The following is a 21,995-nucleotide window of genomic DNA, read 5'->3' on the forward strand; positions in this document are numbered from 1 at the left end:
GTTTTCATGTTTAATAATAAACAGTGTGAAAGTTGCTCAGTCGTGTCTGACTCTTTGTGGACCCGAAGGACTATACAGTCCATGGAATATTACAGTCCAGTATTCTCCAGGCCAGAATACTGGAGTAGGTAGCCATTCCCTTCTTCTGGGGATCTTCCCAACCCAGGGATTGAACCCAAGTCTCCTGCATTGCGGGCAGATTCTTTACCAGCTGAACTACCAGGGAAGCCCTTAACAATAAAGACAAGGGTGAAAATTTCACAATTCTCAAACACATTTAAAGTGATGCACACACCAAAATTTCAAGGCTGCAAGATTACATGCAGCTCAAGGAAAGTGGTAACAAGATCTGAGGACCCACTGGAGACATTACCTTTGAGATTAGGAATTCAGACTCAGTGGAGACAAAGTATTAGAACAGAGACATTGAATGGCTCTCATCTACATTGGGAGGAAATCTACACAAAATAGGAGTTTCATAATTTGTACAGGTCATAAAGAAAAAGTATCACTCGTTCAGCCGTGTTCTGACTCTTTGCTACCCCCGTGGACTGCAGCCTGCCAGTTCCATCTGTCCAAGGTGTCTCCCAGGCAAGCATATGGGGTGGGTTGCCTTTTCCTCCCCCAGGGAATCTTTCCGTGTCTTTGGCACTGGCAGGTGGATTCTCTACCACTGAGCCACCAGGGAAGCCCAAAGAAAAAACATACTATGTTCTAATCAAGGATGCCACATCGGAGGGGAGCCTCTACTGGGGTGAGAGTGAAAGGCATTGTCATCAAAATGTGTGCAGTGGTTAGCACTGGTATTCTGAGAAGAAACTAGAAATGACTGTAAAAGAATGACACTTTTGGACACAGGGCGTTTTATCTTACCTCGCTTAAAATCTTCCTGTAGAGAATAAAGATGGTATCTAATCTTCCTGGTGAAGAATGTCTCTGCTTTGTGGGGTTCTGAGATGAGTAAGACCCAATGTTATTTTAATGGGGGACCATACAGAAAAGCATGTTTCGAAATGTAAAATGCTGTAAAAATACAAGTTGTTGGTATGATTTTTAATGGAAAATTCCTCTTGCTCAAAAAGTTATCACAAGGTTCTAACTCATATAACTATTTGAAATTTCACAACCAATATTAAAAATCAATATACACACAAAGCATATTCAAAATAGCAACTGAAACAAATAATACAACACAATATAAGAAATACATGTGATGTTGTAGAGCTGCATTTTTTTTTTTTTAATTTTGGTAGCCTTTAAACAAAACTTACTCTTTCCAAAAAACAAATGCACTTTGTGGGGGTTTGTTGTTACATGGTGTGTTTTTGGAGAAGCTAAATTTTAGTGCTTTCTCAAAGAATTTTCAGAAAGGGCCTTTAGATGAAGTTAAAAAATATTACAGAAAAATGAAGCACAGGGTAACATCTTTTAGGTAAGATTAAGGCATATGCTAGCTGATATATTGCTTACTACAGCCTTTGTATTGCAATTTAATTGATATTCCTAAGGCTAATTACGAACAGGAAAATTACAAAGTGCCTTCAAGACAGCAATGCCAATACTACTTTTGTGTCAATCAAAACCCTGGTAGTGCAGTTCTGAATAAATTTATCTAAAAATTTAACAAAGATGTATTGACGGCCTGTCTTTGTGCCAGGCCAGGCCAGCCTGATATTGGGTCTTACTCATCTCAGAACCCCGCAGAGCAGAGACCACTACTAGACTTGCAGATTGTTCAGTCGCTAAGTCGTGTCTGGCTCTTTGTGACCCCATACTTCCTCCTTTAGCATGCTAGTCCCCTGTGATGAAAAGGACATCTTTTTTTTTTTTTTTTTTGGTGTTAGCTCTAGAAGGTCTTGGAGGTCTTCATAGAACTGTTGAACTTCGTCTTCTTCAGCATTAGTGGCTGTGGCACAGACTGGGATTACTGTGATGTTGAATGGTTTGCCTTAGAAACGAACAGAGATCATTATGTCATTTTTGAGATTGCATTTCAGACTCTTCTATTGACTGTGAGGGCCGCTCTACTTCTTCTAAGGGATTCTTGCCCACAGTAGTAGATATAATGGTCCCCTGACTTGCAGGCATTGATGCAAATTTTTCTTTTCCTTCTTTTTACTGCTTCATCTTCATATATTTCATATTAATATATCCTTAGTTAATGTATATTTGAAAATAATCTTGATCTTTTTAATTGAAAAAATGTACCAAATAGGTTATAGATTCTAATTACATAGAAAAGTGATTATTTAGTACAGCTGTACATAGTACAGCTACTATGGAGAACAGTGTGGAGATTCCTTAAAAAACTGGAAATAGAACTGCCTTATGATCCAGCAATCCCACTGCTGGGCATACACACTGAGGAAACCAGAAGGGAAAGAGACACGTGTACCCCAATGTTCATCGCAGCACTGTTTATAATAGCCAGGACATGGAAGCAACCTAGATGTCCATCAGCAGATGAATGGATAAGAAAGCTGTGGTACATATACACAATGGAGTATTACTCGCCATTAAAAAGAATACATTTGAATCAGTTCTAATGAGATGGATGAAACTGGAACCTATTATACAGAGTGAAGTAAGCCAGAAAGAAAAACACCAATACAGTATACTAACACATATATATGGAATTTAGAAAGATGGTAACAATAACCCTGTGTACGAGACAGCAAAAGAGACACTGATGTATAGATCAGTCTTATGGACTCTGTGGGAGAGGGAGAGGGTGGGGAGAATTGGGAAAATAGCAGTGAAACATGTATAATATCATGTATGAAACGAGTCGCCAGTCCAGGTTCGATGCACGATACTGGATGCTTGGGGCTGGTGCACTGGGACGACCCAGAGGGAGGGGAGGGGAGGGAGGAGGGTGGAGGGTTCAGGATGGGGAACGCAGGTATACCTGTGGAGGATTCATTTCGATATTTGGCAAAACTAATACAATATTGTAAAGTTTAAAAATAAAATAAAATTAAAAAGAAAAAAACAACATTATTGAATGCCAAGCACTGGGTGAGGTGGTGGTAAAAATAAATAAATAAATAAATAAATAAAATAATCTTGATCTTTTTAATTGAAAAAATGTACCAAATAGGTTATAGATTCTAATTACATAGAAAAGTGATTATTTCCTTCACCACTGATTCTGAATCCGGTATGCTTCAGGTGTCATACTATTTTTCGAAAGTAATCTTACGGTTCCCCCGTCACATCTTATCCAGCTACTGAAATTAACCTGTCATCAGACAGCATAATAACTGAAACTGTTCCTAGATGCTTTATTTCGGACTTCATTTACTTTGTATTCTGGGCAGTTTTATTATCATTTAAAAAGGAGCTGCAATGAGGTATTATCTTGGGAATCAAAATAGCTAATGGCACTTTTTGGACGGGAATGTAGCCAAGTGGTCTCTTACTGGAGATATAAAAAGAAATTCCATTGAAATTGTTGCTGACCTTTATCTTCCTTTAAGTAATGGCATTTTTCTAAAATTTGGACAAGGTGGCTCACTTCGAGTTCAGAAGCAAAGGCAGAGAAGTTTTCATTGCTCTTTGCTTCCACAGTCAATGGAGTATTCAAGCCACTTGCCTCCTAGTAATTAAGGTGTCCAAGGCAATGGCACCCCATTCCAGTACTCTTGCCTGGAAAATCCCATGGACAGAGGAGCCTGGAAGGCTGCAGTCCATGGGGTCGCTAGGAGTCGGACACGACTGAGCGACTTCACTTTCACTTTTCACTGTCATGCATTGGAGAAGGAAATGGCAACCCACTCCAGTGTTCTTGCCTGGAGAATCCCAGGGACCAGGGAGCCTGGTGGGCTGCTGTCTATGGGGTCGCACAGAGTCGGGCACGATGAAGCGACTTAGCAGCAGTAGCAGCAGCAGTGGGCAAACCTAGCTCATATAAACCTCCTTCACAGAGAATAGTCACTTGCAACTGCAAAATAATCAACATTTGTATTTTTCACAAATCAAAGAGAAAGGAAGTCTATTTCAAACTAAATAAGCTTCTGCACAGCAAAAGAAACCGTCAACAAAATAAAAAGGCAACCTATGAAATAAGAGAAAATATTTGTCAATCATTTATCTGATAAGGGGTTAATATCCAAAATAAAACCTTAACAACACTATTACAAATGGGCAGAGGACTTAAATAGACATTTCCCAAGAAGACAGATGGATGTTATACAAATGAAATCACATAGCATATAACCTTTGGGGATTTTTTTTTCTCACTCAATATAATTCTCTCAAGATTCATCTTTAGGGGGTAACAAGAGTTTAATCTTTTTTATTGCTGAATAGTATTACACGATAAAGCACGCTGGCTATGACAGACCGCAGAGAAGCACGGCCGAGAGGAGCTACCCCTCGCCCAAAGTCAGGGGCGGCGACCGAGACTGCCAGGCTGTGTCGGCACAAGAGCTACCCCAAGTCCAAGGTCAGAGGCAGTGGCCAAGACGAGCTACCCCACGCCCGAGGTCAGGGGTGGCGGCCCAGAGGAGCTACCACACTTCCAAGGAGTAGCGGCTGCACTGGCGCAGGAGGGCTGAGAGGAGCTACTCCACGTTCAAGGTCAGGAAGGGTGGCCGAGAGGAGATACCTCTCGTCCAAGGTAAGAGAAACCCAAATAAGACGGTAGGTGTTGCGAGGGGGGATCAGAGGGCAGACACACTGAAACCATAATCACAGGAAACTAGCCAATCTGATCATATGGACCACAGCCTTGTCTAACTCAATGAAACTAAGCCATGCCCTGTGGGGCCACCCAAGATGGGTGGGTCATGGTGGAGAGGTCTGACAGAATGTGGTCCACTGGAGAAGGGAGTGGCAAACCACTTCAGTATTCTTGCCTTGAGAACCTCATGAACAGTATGAAAAGGCAAAATGATAGGATACTGAAAGGGGAACTCCCCAGGTTGGTAGGTGCCTGATATGCTACTGGAGATCAGTGGAGAAATAACTCCAAAAAGAATGAAGGGATGGAGCCAAAGCAAAAAGAATACCCAGCTGTGGATGTGACTGGTGATAGAAGCAAGGTCCAATGCTGTAAAGAGCAATATTGCATAGGAACCTGAAATGTCAGGTCCATGAATCAAGGCAAATTGCAAGTGGTCAAACAGGATATGGCAAGAGTGAACGTTGACATTCTAGGAATCAGCAAACTAAAATGGCCTGGAATGGGTAAATTTAACTCAGATGACCATTATATCTACTACTGTGGGCAGGAATCCCTTAGAAGAAATGGAGTAGCCATCATGGTCAACAAAAGAGTCTCAAATGCAGTACTTGGATGCAATCTCAAAAACGACAGAATGATCTCTGCTCATTTCCAAGAAAAACCATTCAATATCATGGTAATCCAAGCCTATGCCCCAATCAAAACACTGAAGAAGTTGAAGTCGAATGGTTCTATAAGACCTTTTAGAACTAACACCCCAAAAAGATGTCCTTTTCATTATACGGGACTGGAATGCAAAAGTAGGAAGTCAAGAAAAACCTGGAGTAACAGGCAAATTTGGCCTTGGAATACGGAATGAAGCAGGGCAAAGGCCAACAGAGTTTTGCCAAGAGAATGCACTGGTCATAGCAAACACCCTCTTCCAACAACACAAGAGAAGACTCTACACATGGACATCACCAGATGATCAACATCAAAATCAGACTGATTATATTCTTTGCAGCCAAAGATGGAGAAACTCTATACAGTCAGCAAAAACAAGACCAGGAGCTGACTGTGGCTCAGATCATGAACTCCTTATTGCCAAATGCAGACTTGAAGAAAGTGGGGAAAACCACAAGACCATTCAGGTATGACCTAAATCAAGTCCCTTATGATTATACAGTGGAAGTGAGAAATAGATTTAAGGGACTAGATATGATAGACAGAGTGCCTGATGAACTATGGACGGAGGTTCCTCAGCGATCAATGCAAAGAAATAGAGGAAAACAACAGAATGGGAAAGACTAGAGATCTCTTCAAGAAAATTAGAGATACCAAGGGAACATTTCATGCAAAGATGGGCTCGATAAAGGACAGAAATTGTATGGACCTAACAGAAGCAGAAGATATTAAGAAGAGGTGGCAAGAATACACAAAAGAACTGTACAGAAAAGAGCTTCACAACCAATACAATCATGATGGTGTGATCACTCACCTAGAGCCAGACATCCTGGAATGTGAAGTCAAGTGGGACTTAGAAAGCATCACTATGAACAATGCTAGTGGAGGTGATGGAATTCCAGTGGAGCTATTTCAAATCCTGAAAGATGATTCTGTGAAAGTGCTGCACTCAATATGCCAGCAAATTTGGAAAACTGAGCAGTGACCACAGGACTGCAAAATGTCAGTTTTCATTCCAATCCCAAAGAAAGGCAATGCCAAAGAATACTCAAACTACCGCAAAATTGCATTCATCTGACATGCTAGTAAATGAATGCTCAAAATTCTCCAAGCTGCACTCAATATGCCAGCAAATTTGGAAAACTCAGCAGTGGCCACAGGACTGGAAAAGGTCAGTTTTCATTTCAACCCCAAAGAAAGGCAATGCCAAAGAATGCTCAAACTACCGCACAAATGCACTCATCTCACACACTAGTAAAGTAATGCTCAAAATTCTCCAAGCCAGGCTTCAGCAGTATGTGAACCGTGAACTTCCAGATGTTCAAGCTGGTTTTAGAGAAGGCAGAGGAACCAGAGATCAAATTGCCAACATCCGCTGGATCATGGAAAAAGCAAGAGAGTTCCAGAAAAACATCTATTTCTGCCATATTGACTATGCCAAAGCCTTTGACTGTGTGGATCACAACAAACTGTGGAGAATTCTGAAAGAGATGGGAATGCCAGACCGCCTGACCTGCCTCTTGATAAACCTGTATGCAGGTCAGGAAGCAACAGTTAGAACGGTACATGGAACAACAGACTGGTTCCAAATCGGGAAAAGAGAACGTTAAGGCTGTAGATTGTCACCCTGCTTATTTAACTTATATGCAGAGTACATAATGAGAAACGCTGGGCTGGAAGAGGCACAAGCTGGAATCAAGATTGCTGGGAGAAATATCAATCACCTCAGATATGCAGATGACACCACCCTTATGGCAGAAAGTGAAGAGGAACTAAAAAGCCTCTTGATGAAAGTGAAAGTGGAGAGTGAAAAAGTTGGCTTAAAGCTCAACATGCAGAAAACGAAGATCATGGCATCTGGTCCCATCACTGCATGGAAAATAGATGGGGAAAAGGTGGAAACAGTGTCAGACTTTAATTTTGGGGGCCCCAAAATCACTGCAGATGGTGATTGCAGCCATGAAATTAAAAGATGCTTACTCCTTGGAAGGAAAGTTGTGACCAACCTAGATAGCATATTCAAAAGCAGAGATATTACTTTGCCAACAAAGGTCCATCTAGTCAAGGCTATGGTTTTTCCAGTGGTCATGTATGGATGTGAGAGTTGGACTGTTTAGAAAGCTGAGTGCTGAAGAATTGATGCATTTGAACTGTGGTGTTGGAGAAGACTCTTGAGAGTCCCTTGGACTGCAAGGAGATCCAACCAGTCCATCCTAAAGGAGATCAGTCCTGGGTGTTCATTGGAAGGACTGATGCTGAAGCTGAAACTCCAATACTTTGGCCACTTCATGAGAAGAGCTGACTCATTGGAAAAGACCCTGATGCTGGGAGGGATTAGGGGCAGGAGGTAAAGGGGACGACAGAGGATGAGATGGCTGGATGGCACCACCGACTCGATGGACATGAGTCTGAGTGAACTCCAGGAGTTGTTGATGGACAGGGAGGCCTGGCGTGCTGCGATTCATGGGGTCGCAAAGAGTCGGACATGACTTAGAAACTGAACTGAACCTAACTGAGTATTACATGATGAGGATGTCCTACAGTTTAACCATTTATCCAATGATGGGTATCTGGCTTGTTTTCAGTTCGGGGATATTTAAAATAAAGCTGCTATGAACATTTGTATGGTTTGCATGTGAACAAAAGTCTTCATTTCCCCAGGATAGATTACTGATGGTACTGCTGATGGCTGCGTGGCCACTGCATAGTTTAAGAAACTGCCACATTGTTTTCAAGAGTGTCTGAACCAATCAACCTCCCCAACAGCAGTGTATGAGTTATTCAGGTTTTCTGTCTCCTGCCAGTATGAGGTGTTGTCATTGTTTTTCATTTTAGCCTTTCCAATAGGTATTTACTGATAACTCATGATGCTTTCACTTTTCACTTTCATGCATTGGAGAAGGAAAATGCAACCCACTCCAGTGTTATTGCCTGGAGAGTCTCAGGGATGGCAGAGCCTGGTGGGCTGCTGTCTGTAGGGTCGCACAGAGTTGGACATGACTGAAGCGACTTAGCAGTAGCAGCAGTAGCATGATGTTTTTAATTTGCATCTCACTAATGGCTAATAATGTTGACATCTGTTCATGTGTTTATCAACTTTTGTGAAGTATCAGTTCATGTTTTTTGCCCATTTCCTAACTGAATTGTTGTTTTTAAAATTTAGCTTAGAGTTTTAAGAGTTTTTTATTCACGTTTTCTGTTAGAGACATGTAGTTTGTAAATAATTCCTCCCCCCATAGCTTTTTAAAGTTCTCTTAACAGGCTCTTTCATAAAGCAAAAGTTTTCATTGTGATGAAGTTAATTTATCAAGTTTTCCTTTTAAGGGTCACACTTTTGTGTCAAGTCTAAGAACTCTTTGCCTAGTCCTAGTTCCCAAAGATTTTATGTTTTGTTACAAATTTCATACTTTTACTTTTCACACTTAAATCACTAATCTATTTTGAGCTATAAGGTGTGAGGTTTATGTTGAGATTCATTTATTTTGCCTATGGATGTCCAATTTTTCCCAGCACATTTGTTTGAAAGATATCCTTTCTTCATCAAATTTGTGTCTTTGTCAAAAATTTGTTGGGTATATTAGAAAATCTTTTTCTTCATTATATGGTCTAAATGTATGCTTCCGTTGAAGCTCCTAAACTTCTCTATGGATGAGCAGAGTAATTCACTAAATATGCTCTAAATGTCCTCGCTAGGAGTGACTACAGCAGAAAATGAATTCTAGCATCTACATGTTGCTAAGGACAATTACTTAATCATCAATGCTCTAAAAATTAGTTACTTTAGAATATATTTAGCATATATTGGATTTAGTATATTTTAAAATTTAATTGCATCACTTCCAATAATGCTGTCTTATTTGTTGGGTGTCTTAGTTGCTACTTGTGATCAAAGCTGACACTGGCTGATTCAGATGGGAAAATATTTATTTAATATTTTATTACCTCAAATCAGGAAGAGCAGGCTAGAGAACCAGGTAAAAACCACTGTATTCACAGTTGAATAGAAAATAGTGAGCTGGAAGGACTGTCGGTAGTAAACCTCTATTTTGAATCTCTGAGACACAAAACTATGGCAAAAGAAGGAAAAAACCAAAAGGCACGGGACATGTGGAACAAATGATTTAACATGCGAGGAGAAAGAACAGACAGAATTACTGTGTGAAAAAGTAATGGTAGATCATCTTTCAGAGCTGCAGGAAGACATCAAGCCATGGAATAAGCAGCACCATACACCCCCAAATAATGAACAGAATAAACACTGCACCTCCACATTTCATAGCAAACCCTCTGAAAACCAGGAAAAGAGGAAGTTACAAAGGGCCAGAAGAAAAAAGACCAATCCTTTTCAAAAGGTAACAGGATGCCTGACAACCGATTTCTCAATGCAAACAATAATAGGTTGAAGAACGGGTTCTTCTCCGTGCTGAGGAGAAAAAAACAAATACGTCAGTGATTCTCAGTCAGAGCTAGCCACTAGAATTATCAGCATCTTTCCAAGACACTAAAACTCACTCCATTTGGTCTCCTTGCCAAAAGTCCTACTTGACTGCAATCCTTTCTATACACCCAAGATTTGTGGATGTTGCTAATTTGAGAATGAACATTTAACCTTTCCTCTAAACACATTAGTGACTTTCCAGACTCTCAGCGTAGTGCAAGCCCCTTTAGTCTGGTCCTTTACTTCAACGTTCCATACCCATCCTGGGGACGCCAATATACAGTCCCTCCCAAGTACTGAGAATCATTTTTTTGGTTAAGGGCTAAGTAATGTACAGATTTCGGCAAAGTATCAGGGTGCAACAGTATGTGTGTTAAGTAGCCTTTGGAGTTGTAAACAGTTGCTATGTTCTAAATGTACAGAAGAGTACATTTCATACTTATTCATAAGTTTGGTACCTTAAAGTTATACATCATGATTTGTAACTGGATGTACTTTTATTTGAGGCTCCCCTGAAAGGTCCATCTAGTCAAAGCTATGGTTTTTCCAGTAGTCATGTATGGATGTGAGAGTTGGACTATAAAGAAAACTGAGTGCTGAAGAATTGTAGTGTTGAAGAAGACTCTTGAGAGTTTCTTAGACAGAAGGAGATCCAACCAGTTCATCCTACAGGAAATCAGTCCTGAATATTCATTGGAAGGACTGATGCTGAAGCTGAAACTCCAATACTTTGGCCACCTGATGCAAAGAACCGACTCATTGGAAAAGACGCTGATGCTGGGAAAGATTGAGGGCAGGAGGAGAAGGGGACGACAGAGGATGAGATGGTTGGATGGCATCACTGACTCAATGGACATGAGTTTGGGTAAGCTCTGGGAATGGGTGATGGACAGGGAAGCCTGGTGTGCTGCAGTCCATGTGGTTGCAGAGTCAGACACGACTGAGCGACTGAACTGAACTGATGGTTCAGATGGTAAAGAATCTGTCTGCAATGCAGGAGACCTGGATTAAATCCCTGGATCAGGAAGGTCCCCTGGAGAAGGGAATGGCTATCCACTCCAGTATTCTTGCCTGGAGAATCCCATGGACAGAGGAGCTATAGTCCATGGGGTCACAAAGAGTTGGACACGACTGAGCGACTAACACTTTTGGGGACTTCCCCAGTGGTTCAGACAGTTACAAAGCTAATACTTAAAAAATTCCAAAGTGTAACAAAGTCAATAAAAGCATCAGTAAAATGACATGGGTCCTTTCTACAGAACAGTCCCTAGGGTCTTTAAAGCACTCAGAGAGATATAATTCCTTTTTCCTAGTAAGTTAAATGAAAGGCATAGCTTTTTAGGCAAGTTCAAATATGTCAAAAGTATTTTTTCATTTTTTTTCTTGAATAACATGTGAAAAGTTTTACTAGACTTATATAGACAGAGATATAGAATTTTCTCTTACTGACCGTCACCCTTTAAAAGTTGTAATTTTTTAAAAGACACACTAAAATTCAATGTTAAATACCAAACATTTTTCCAAATAAAAGTATAATGTGAAGATGTAACAATTTATATAATAAATATAAGACATTTTATGAACATTTTATTCTCCTGGAGTAGGGCTAGGTGCCTTTACATAGTTAGGGAAGATAACAATTCATCACTAACTAACGAAGGCTAACAACTCGTTTGGAAATATATACATATTCTACTTAATATATAACATAAATTATATGTATGCATGTATTTAAGTATGTGTACATATGTACATTCATAGACATATACACATGCATATTTTAAAGGTTAGTGAATGGTAAAAAAATGTATTTCATATTTACAAAAAAATCAAGAGAAAAATAACTATACATGTTTACACATGTAATACATCATATATTTAAACATTTAAAAATATAACTCAGAATGGCATATAGCCAATTTTAAAAATTAGGAAACTAAGAAAAGGAACATCATTTAAGTATGCATAGTTCAATTCCTGCCACTTAAAAGCTGCTGCTGCTGCTGCTACGTCGCTTCAGTTGTGTCCGACTCTGTGCGACCCCATAGACAGCTGCCCACCAGGCTCCGCCATCCCTGGGATTCTCCAGGCAAGAACATGGAGTGGGTTGCCATTTCCTTCTCCAATGCATGAAAGTGAAAGGTGAAAGTGAAGTCGTTCAGTCGTGTCCGACTCTTAGCGACCCCATGGACTTCAGCCTACCAGGCTCCTCTGTCCATGGGATTTTCCAGGCAAGAGTACTGGAGTGGGGTGCCATTGCCTTCTCTGCACTTAAAAGCAGCTGGCTACAAAAATAAACAAATAACTGACCCCAGCCTCTTAGATAGCGTTCACAGTATATTTCAGTGCTGTCTGATGTTAAAGACATTGCGCAGGTTCTTGCTGAATAACTGTGTCATCCGTTGATTTGCCAGATCCCAGTAAATGTGCATTATTTTTTAGTTGTGTTTTTCTTTAAATAAAGTCACTTTCCATTGGGTTAGTTCAAACATAAGCTTTTATATAACAACCTTAAATAAAAGACCATTTTTCATAAATAAAGGTAATGATAAAATAAACAGATTTAATTATTTTTAAAGCATTTTAAACTCTACCGGAACAGTGTCAGTTTTTGAAATTTGTTTTCTTTTCTTAAAAGGAGAGATTATCTGGGTTTTAGATGGTACAATGGAAATAAAATCATGGCCATTCAAAGTGGACTAAAGAAATATCAGTATAGAAACTCCTTATTGTGGCAAAGATTCTCTTACTACACAGCAGTTTTTCTAGCTTTACTGAGATATAATTGACATATAATATTGTATAAGTTTAAGGTGTACATCATAATGATTTCATATGCATATACAGTGATCTGATCAATGCAATAAGTTTGTGTGCTCAGTCACTCGTCATGTCCTACTCGGGGCGACCCCGTGGACTATAGTCTGCCAGGCTTCTCTGATCATGGAAATTTTCCAGGCAAAAATACTGGAGTGGGTTGCCATTTCCTTCTCTAATTCACATGGCTTATTATGATCCAACTGGAACAACACATTAGAATAAAAATACTTCAAGACAATGGAAATTATTTCAAATACATAGACTTCAGATTAAACTTTTTTTTTTTTACATTATTTTATACTCATCCACGATGTCAACATTTATGGAGCACCTCTGAAATACTCTTAAGGAAACTGGGAATGTAAAACTTATAGAGATAGTGATCACTGTTTGGTTACCCTAGGTACAATTTATTTTGGTCATCTGGAAGATCTCCCTGAGTGCTGAGCATAATCTTTGTTATCTGAGGGAACGTCATCTTCTAAAGTTCAGCTTGCCAGCAGTCATGTATAAACCTATCCAGACAAAAGCTGAGATGTGAACTCTCATATCTCACCCCTGATTTAATGACTTCCCCCAGGTATTGCATGGGCATAATCATTTCATATCAAAATCCAGCAAAATGTTTTGGTTTGGTTTTTACAGTTAGGCTTACTTTTATTTTCTGTGCTTTCTGGCTTAAAGGTTTGAAAATGCAAAAAAAACCAACCAAACAAACAAAAAAAAAACCCAAAAACTTAGTCATGCCCATATGCATAGGTAGGAATGTTTTTTTAAAAAGGAAAAAAAAAATCTCACTAATGCAGATAACAGAGTTTCTTAGGATAGCTAAAATGTCATATACACAAACATACGGCTGCAAAGCAATTAATATAGAGAAACTGAATAGATGGTATACAAGACCATTTTCTACTATAAAATTCTAAGAACAAGTGAGACTTGTAGACAGATAGAGAAATAAGTGGCATGTACACCTAACATTAAACATATACATAACATAAAAACCTGAATATACCACAGAGAGCTCAGCTCTGTGTTCTGTGATGACCTAGATGGGTAGAACTGGGGGGAAGAGAGGTCCAAGAGGGAGGAGATATATGTATACATATAGCTGACTCACTTCATTGTATAGCAAACAATAACACAACAATGTAAAGCAATTAAACTCCAACAAAAAATGTAGAGCTAAAATAATTGGAATTTTATACATTCTAAATCCATATTTAATGAGAATGAGATAAATAATAAATCATCATGTATATAACAGATCCACTTCAGAAAGCAAAATGCCTAGCATACACAATACTCACAAATGAGTAAGGATTTAAAGGTATACCCAATACAACTTCCACATCTTAAATCCTTAGATTGAGAACTCATACCTGTGGTAATGATCCAGAAAGTTCTTTCAAACTTTTGAATGGTCAAAATTATTTTGCCTGTATCTTATGTTAAATATATTTATTATATCAAAACTAAGATCATGGCATCTGGTCCCATCACTTGATGGGAAATAGATGGGGAAATAATGGAAACAGTGTCAGACTTTATTTTTTGGGGCTCCAAAATCACTGCAGATGGTGATTGCAGCCATGAAATTAATAAAAGACGCTTACTCCTTGGAAGGAAAGTTATGACCAACCTAGATAGCATATTGAAAAGCAGAGATATTACTTTGTCAACAAAGGTGCATCTAGTCAAGGCTATGGTTTTTCCTGTGGTCATGTATGGATGTGAGAGTTGGACTGTGAAGAAAGCTGAGCACAGAAGATTTGATGCTTTTGAACGGTGGTGTTGGAGAAGACTCTTGAGAGTCCCTTGGACTGCAAGAAGATCCAACCAGTCCATTCTAAAGGAGATCAGTCCTGGGTGTTCACTGGAAGGACTGATGCTGAAGCTGAAACTCCAATACTTTGGCCACCTCATGTGAAGAGTTGACTCATTGGAAAAGACCCTGATGCTGGGAGGGATTGGGGGCAGGAGGAGAAGGGGATGGCAGAGGATTAGATGGCTGGATGGCATCACCGACTCGATGGACATGAGTTTGGGTGAACTCCAGGAGTTGGTGATGGACAGGAAGGCCTGGCATGCTGTGATTCATGGGGTTGCAAAGAGTCGGACACGACTGAGCGACTGAACTGAACTGAACTGAATTCTTGGCAAACTACTAATGCATTTCATACACGACATAATCTCTTTTCACAAAATACTTTCTAGAGATTTGGGAGTCCAGAAAAAATTTTAAATGCTCTGCTGCTGCTAAGTTGCTTCAGTCATGTCTGACTCTGTGTGACCCCATAGACGGCAGCCCACCAGGCTCCCCCATCCCTGGGATTCTTCAGGCAAGAACACTGGAGTGGGTTGCCATTTCCTTCTCCAATGCATGAAAGTGAAAAGTGAAAGTGAAGTCACTCAGCATTGTCCGACTCTTAGTGACCCCATGGACTGCAGCCCACCAGGCTCCTCCATCCATGATATGTTCCAGGCAAGAGTACTGGAGTGGGTTGCCATTGCCTCCTCCTTTAAATGCTCTAGGGACCAAAAATATGCAAATGCACACACAAAGGTTGCCATTTGTATTAATGAGGGAGATTTATAAAGGGATAAATTTTCAGAAAACGTGTCTCATGAAAACCTACTCTCTTCCATCATCAGGTAAAAGCTGTTTGTAAAACAACAGGAGAACTCAGAAGAGTTTGCAAGAAGCAGACAAGTAATCATCAGACTAGGAATGGGGGTGTCTTGAGGTTTTAATCCAGGAGGGAAAGAGGGCAAGGGACACACGAATCCATGATCGGTTGTTAGAACAAATGGAGACCCTGCAGAAGAGAAAACCCTCAACAGATGATGAGCTCATCAAGCTGCTGTTCATCAGAGACTCCAGAAGTGCGCTCTACTTTCACCTGCTTCCTCTACAACTGGGTGGGGACACAGTGATTACCCTAAGTCCCCTACATATGAACCTTCAAGTTGCAAACTTTCAAAGATGCCCGTGTGCCCCTGTGTGCCAGCTGTTGTACTGTACTACTCTACTTTTCAAGGTACTGTACTGTAAGGTTAAAAATGTTTTCTCTTTTGTGTGTTCTTTATGTATTATTTGTGTGAAAATATTATAAATCTATCACCATACAGTAGCATATAGCTGATTATATTAGTTGGGTACCAAGGCTAACTCTGTTGGACTTAGGAACAAATTGGACTTACCAGCACTGTCAGAATGGACCTCATTCTTACGTAGGGGGCTTGCTGTATTCCTGACCTACTACACCATGAGTAGTGGTGATGTAGAAGATGCTGTCAGAGAAGGCAATGGCACCCCACTCCAGTACTCTTGCCTGGAAAATCCCATGGACGGAGGAGCCTGGTGGGCTGCAGTCCATGGGGTCGCTAGAGTTGGACACGACTGAGCGACTTCACTTTCACTTTTCACTTTCATGTACTGGAGAAGGAAATGGCAACCCACTCCAGTGTTCTTGGCTGGAGAGTCCCAGGGACGGGAAGCCTGGTGGGCTGCCGTCTATGGGGTCGCACAGAATCGGACACGACTGAAGTGACTTAGCAGCAGCAGCAGCAGCAGCAGCAGCAGAAGATGCTGTGCTGTGCTAAGTCACTTCAGTCGTGTTCAACTCTCTGCAACCCTATGAACTGTAGTCTACCATGCTCCTCTATCCACAGGATTCTCCAGGCAAGAATACTGGAGTGAGTTGGCATGCCCTCCTCAAGGGAATCTTCCCCACCCAGGGATCAAACCTGCGTCACTCTACGTCTCCTGCATTGGCAGGTGGGTTCTTCAGCACTAGCACCACCTGGGAAGCCCCACTTACGGGTAATAATAACCTTGACTTAATACAACCTGACTCTGGAATATTCATACACACACACCCAGTGTACACAAGCTGACAAACAGTGGATGCTGCATAATTATTTAACCATTTGTTGAATGTGTAATACCACCCTATCCTGAGACACCCCTTCAATACCCACACATACCAAGCCAACCTCTCACCTGACTACTAAGAACTAGAAAAAAGCTGCATAAAATACTATCTGTGAACACCTGCCTGTGAATACGCACGTTGAAGTATTTGAATAAAATTCCTTGAGAACGACATGAGAGCCTAGAGACAGTCAAGTTTCAGAATCACGGTAGCCTATTTGCAGTCTGGAACTTGTGCACTGATGACAGTGATGGTAATGATGTGATGTCATTCCACTATGCTGCATTTACTGCTGCTACATTTTTAGAGTCAATAAGCTAAGTATAAAGTGACTAAGTTTCAGTGATTGTGTTCTATCTGCAAACCAAGAATAGCTTGGGTATTTTGTAATATATGCCTTGTTGATTAAACTTAACCCGTTAGAGGTCAGAAGAAAAACAGATAATCAAGGCTAAGAAATAAACAATACTGACCAACATGCATTTGCTTTATTTTTATTAGAGTTTTTAAGTACTGTTTTCTTTAATAAGAAAACACTCGCCACCATGGTATCCTGTGAATTATAACATTTTATTTTTTTTATTAGAGTTTTTAAGTACTGTTTTCTTTAACAAGAAAACACTCACCACCATGGTATCCTGTGAATTATAACATTAATCATGCAACAGATAAAATGGTGAGAAGAACTAAACTACTGTAAAGGCTTTTAAATCCTGCAAAACGAAAATATATCACAGAGAAAATATATTATTTCATATGTATTACAAGGAAAAATAATACAGAATTTAAAGAAATGATTCTTTATGAGTCATGTCATTGTATTTTTAATAATTGAACACCTTTAAAGATACAATGATTTAACAAGCATATTTTTAAAGGGCAAAAGTAAAATTCAGGAAAATGATTCTATTTTTTTCCTCAAAATTATTTTCCTAAATGGAAGAAAAACTGATTGAGTGAAGACAAATTTCAAAGCAAGCAAAAAAAGTGTTTAACATTTACCACTTCCTCCAACTATTTGGCTGAAGAATTATCCACAACAGGTAGCACTAGTTTCTGTTAAAAGACACATGGCAGGGGCCCTTTCTAACACTGACCTGGAAGCACCTCTGGAACAGTTGCCCCACAGGGTAGAGGGCAGAAGTGCTTTTCTGCCCTCATTCAGCGTAACGATAAGCACTAACTTGTGAGGAGTAAAGGGCATATTAAATATTTTATCTCAAAATATATTTTCATGTCATCCTTTTTATCTCTGATATGATTGGACTCATACCTAGCCCTTCTCCCTCCCCTTAGAATACTATAAAACTTGTTTCCTGAAAGCATGCCTTCTACCCATAGTAAATCAAATATCTGTGCATATTTAATTAGATTTCTATTTTGAAACTTAACCCATAAAAGAACTATTATGTATCTGCTGAGTTAAAAATATTTTGCTTACAAAAGTTCATAGTTCTGAGTCCATAAAATTAGGAATATATATTATTAACTATGAAAACGAATGCTTAGATAATTCCTATATCTCTGATTTTGGGGTATGATTATACGTTTTCATTTTTAAGGTGCACAATTAACTATCTTAATGGACCCATTTAAAACTTACTAAGCTTTACCGTATCACATGTGTGAAGTTGTATCATTTGAACTCCCTCTTTTGAATATTGCCATATTCTGAATAGAAAAGTTTCTAAAGTTTAAGTAAATAATATTTTCCAAAACAATCAAGGCTAATGTAGCTTAATATTTTGATTTACTATTAAAACCAAGCAAAACTGTTTCAACACCAACCTGTGAAATTCATATTTCTCAAGCAGAAATGGAACACAAAAGGAGGTCCTCCGAACACAAACATGCTTTTACTGTTTTCTGGGTCGTTTACACAGGCATGGTTCTACACAGTGAGTGTGGAAACAGATGCTTTGGAAAGGAAATGAACATTGGCACCCATCTTTAGGGGGGAAACTGTGTCTGCTGAACCAAGAGGACATTTCAAAGGCTACAAATGTCAGTTACCCAAGAAGGCTTCAATACCCTTCTCCTGGATCCTATCTTATAATTAAGTAGCAAATTCGGTTTTAATTGTAGGAAATCCTGGAAAGGTCTGACGGGGGAGGAATCCTACAGATTCCAAGGCCAAGTGCGCAAAAAGGTGATTTCTCAGCGTTCTGCTCCTTATTCTGATTTTCACATACAGGGTAACTGTGCAACCAGATGCCCGTCTCCCCGAGGGGCTGAAATCACCCATCAGCTTATAGCCTGTGAGGTGTCAGACACAATGGAAATTTCAAGGAGAGGAGCTAGAGTGCTGAGCAGGCACCCTGTGGGAGACCAAAGGGCGTCAAAGGTCAAGTTCCTGAAACCCTTCTCGTCCGGCCCACCCCCACGCTCTAGCTCGGCTGATGGCTCTGGGCGCCACAGATGGAAGCACCGTGTCCCGGCCGCGCGCAGCTTTTCCTGGGGGTTCTTCCTTCCCTCTCTGGGAAAGAACGCGTTCCTTTACCCAGAGGAGCCCCGAAACCTGGCCGAGCCTCTCCCCCAAGGTGGGGCGCCAGGCTGGGGGTGGGGGAGGGTCGTCACCCAGCTCTATGCTCCCCACTTGGACAGATCTGCTGGGGCTCGAGAAGGGGTCCCGTGTGTCCTTGGGGGTACCGTCCGCATCTCGAAAGTGAAGCCAGCAGGGGCAGCACCCACAGGCAAGTCAGCCCGGCCCCATCCTCCGGCCCCCGGCACCTGCGCTCACCCACTGGCCACGCAGCGGTTCCTCGGTTCCGGCGATCCTTCTTTTAGGGACTCTGCCCTTCCTTAGTTTTCCAACGATATATTAAATATCTAGCATTTATCTTCTCTTTTTTTCTTTTTCTTTTCCTTTTCTTCCCCTCCTTCCTTCCCTTTTAATGAGAAAATAAACGAAGTCTCTCTCCTTTCCTCCCTCTCCAAGTTAAGAGTGCTCATCTCTTCAGCAGAGAAAGCAGGGAATGTTCTCGGTCAAGGCCGCGTAGCCCCAGCATCCCGGAGCTCCGCTGAACTGGAACTCGGAGAAGAGTGAGGCGGAGAGACATCCAGGGAATCGGGAAAACCGGCATCCTGGCCTCCGCACATGGAGCGTCCCTCGCACCCTGGACCGGCCCGGCCCGGTGGGTGTCAGGACTCAACTCCACGTCGCGCCCCCCCGAGGAGGCCCCCCCGCCCGGCTCTCCGACCTGCCGCTCCGCACCCACACCCCCACGTCCGCCCAGTCGGGGCAGTGCTCCGCCCAGGTGACCCCCCTCTCCGGCTCCCTCCAGTCCACATCCCGGGTCCTCTACCACCGTCTACGCATTCCTCTTACCTCCTCCTCCGGTCACTAGTGAAGTTTTTACAACCCTCAAGGGTCTACACTGTCTCTCTCTCAAATCGGGCAGAGCATCTTTCAAGAGACCGTGAGCAGGTCTCCACAAACTTTTCGGCCGCCGCGGCTCCGGGGTCAGCGACCGTGAGCACACCCCTGGCGCGCATACCCGGGCGCAGGTCCACCTGTCCCGGTGCACCCCGAGCCGGGAAGCCTGCCCGCCGGCAACCGCAAAACTCGCCGGCTCGCCCCGCAGAGCCGCGGGGCGCTAGCCGGGCATCGAAAGAGAAATTGGAAATGGGCTGGGGCAGCGGGGACTGGGAAGCGGTGACGATTCTGGATACACACTCAGAGGAGAGTGTGTCCACGCCCTGCACACCGAGCGACTGTACCCCGAAGGCGCACACTTCCCGAGATCAGAGCCCTGTGGATGCTCTGAATGTAACCCCCACTCCGGGGCGCATCCATCTCGGAATTGATCATCCTTTCGCCTAGGCGACTTCTCAGTCTGGGTCTGAACCAGCGCCGCGCACGGGAGGATGCGGATCCGGGCGCTCCCGGCGCCCTCGCCCCATCTCCGAGCCCCCCACCCCCCGCGCCCCCCCGCCCCCGGGGCAGGTGCGGGCCCCCAGCCCGGCCGAGCAACAAGCGGGCCGTGCGCGGGGGAGCCGGGTCCCTGTCCGCCTCCGTCCCCGCGTGGGTCACCTCTCCCCGCCCCCCACCGCCAGCCGCGCCAAACGGGCGCCGGGGACGAGAAAGCCGCGCGGGCGACTCACCCCCAGCTTCCTGCTGCGGATTTTCACGTAGCCCTGCTTGACTATGTCGTTAAAGTTGGAGGCCATGGTCGGCGCGCTCGGCTTCCCCGGGTCGAGACCGCCGCCGTCCGCCGCGGGGTCCGCGCAGGTCTCGCATGCAGCCGGCCGCCCCCGAGCTCCCGCCGCCGGGGACGCGGGCGGGGTGGCGGGGCGACCGCGGGCGGGGAGCGAAGGCGGCCCGGCGCTGCGAGCCGCGCGCGCCCTCCGCGTCCCGGTCCTCACCTCCGCCCCCGCCGCGCGCCGCCGCCGCCGCCGCCGCCCCCGGCCAGCACCCTCGGGCCGGCGGCTCCCTCGGCGGCGCGGCGCCGGCCGGAGCGCACCCGCGCCGGGGAGGGGCGGGCCGGGGGGGCGGGCCGACTCGCCCGCGCGCCTCCCTCCCCGCGGCCCGCGCGGCGGCGGAGCCCGGAGACGCTCGCCAGACGCGCTCCATCACTCGCGGCTCGGGCGCCGCTCTCCTCCCGCCGCCCCGCGCCCAGCTCCCACCCCGGCAGCCAGGGCCCGCTGCGCTCTCCCCGGGCGCGGGGTTCTTCCCCGGGCTCTGGCTCTCCACGACCCGGACCGCACCCCGGGGACCCCAGGGCGGAGGTGGGGTGGGGGGGCTATGCTCCCCGGGAAGATAGGCCAAGGAAGTGAGGGCGAAACAATTGTTTATTTCGAGGGCCGTGTTTACAGTGCGATTTGATTCCTGCCGCACACACTCGCGTGCCCGGTCTGCGCCCCGTTAGGAAGTGTAAAATCGAGCTCTTCCCGATGCACACAAAGAGACCGATCGTGCGCATGTGTCTAGTCCCTCGGCTGCTGGGGAGACTGGAGAGATCAGGCGAGGCGCCGGCCGCCGACGTCCTCTCCCGAAGAGGCGCTAGCCCTGGGCTGGAGTGATGTGTGCCCGCGTTTTCCTGAACTGTGGCTAAAAGCGGCTCGTGGCTCCCGGTCTTCTAGAGGAAATGGAGACCACAGCTGCTCCCAGTGGATGCAAATGATTCATTGAAACGTTCCACTCAACAAAGCAACGAAGAACTTTGTCCCCTTAATGTAGGAACACAAGACATTCAAGTCGGCTGTTCTCTGTTGTAAAAGAAATCTTAAGCTAAAAATTCTGTTTGATAAGATTGGAGGGAAAACGACGGAGTATCAAATGTTGGCTGAAGGCAATATAAGGATTTGTGCTAGAGGAAAGGATATTTAATACCTTCGTAGGTAAGGATGTTTCTAAGTAAGGAAAAAATGTGTCAAGATTGAAAATTTTCTAAGTGACTCAATTATAGTCAATATTGAATATAGCTTCAAAAGATCGTGTTTCCTTCTG

At 43.3% G+C, this 21,995-nt stretch overlaps 1 protein-coding gene across 1 annotated transcript in view; it reads right to left on the bottom strand.

The window, feature by feature from the left end:
* DOK6 (docking protein 6) overlaps positions 1 to 20,861 on the bottom strand; it is a 412,757-nt gene extending 391,896 nt beyond the window's left edge. The window contains exon 1 of the mRNA XM_019986984.2: positions 20,651 to 20,861. Within this exon, the coding sequence (XP_019842543.2) occupies positions 20,651 to 20,716 (66 nt within the window). The 5' untranslated portion in view covers positions 20,717 to 20,861. The remainder of the gene's footprint in view (positions 1 to 20,650) is intronic.
* Between the last annotated feature and the right edge of the window lie 1,134 nt (positions 20,862 to 21,995).

The sequence above is a fragment of the Bos indicus genome, chromosome 24 (genome assembly GCF_029378745.1).
Source record: "Bos indicus isolate NIAB-ARS_2022 breed Sahiwal x Tharparkar chromosome 24, NIAB-ARS_B.indTharparkar_mat_pri_1.0, whole genome shotgun sequence".
Lineage (NCBI taxonomy): Eukaryota > Metazoa > Chordata > Mammalia > Artiodactyla > Bovidae > Bos > Bos indicus.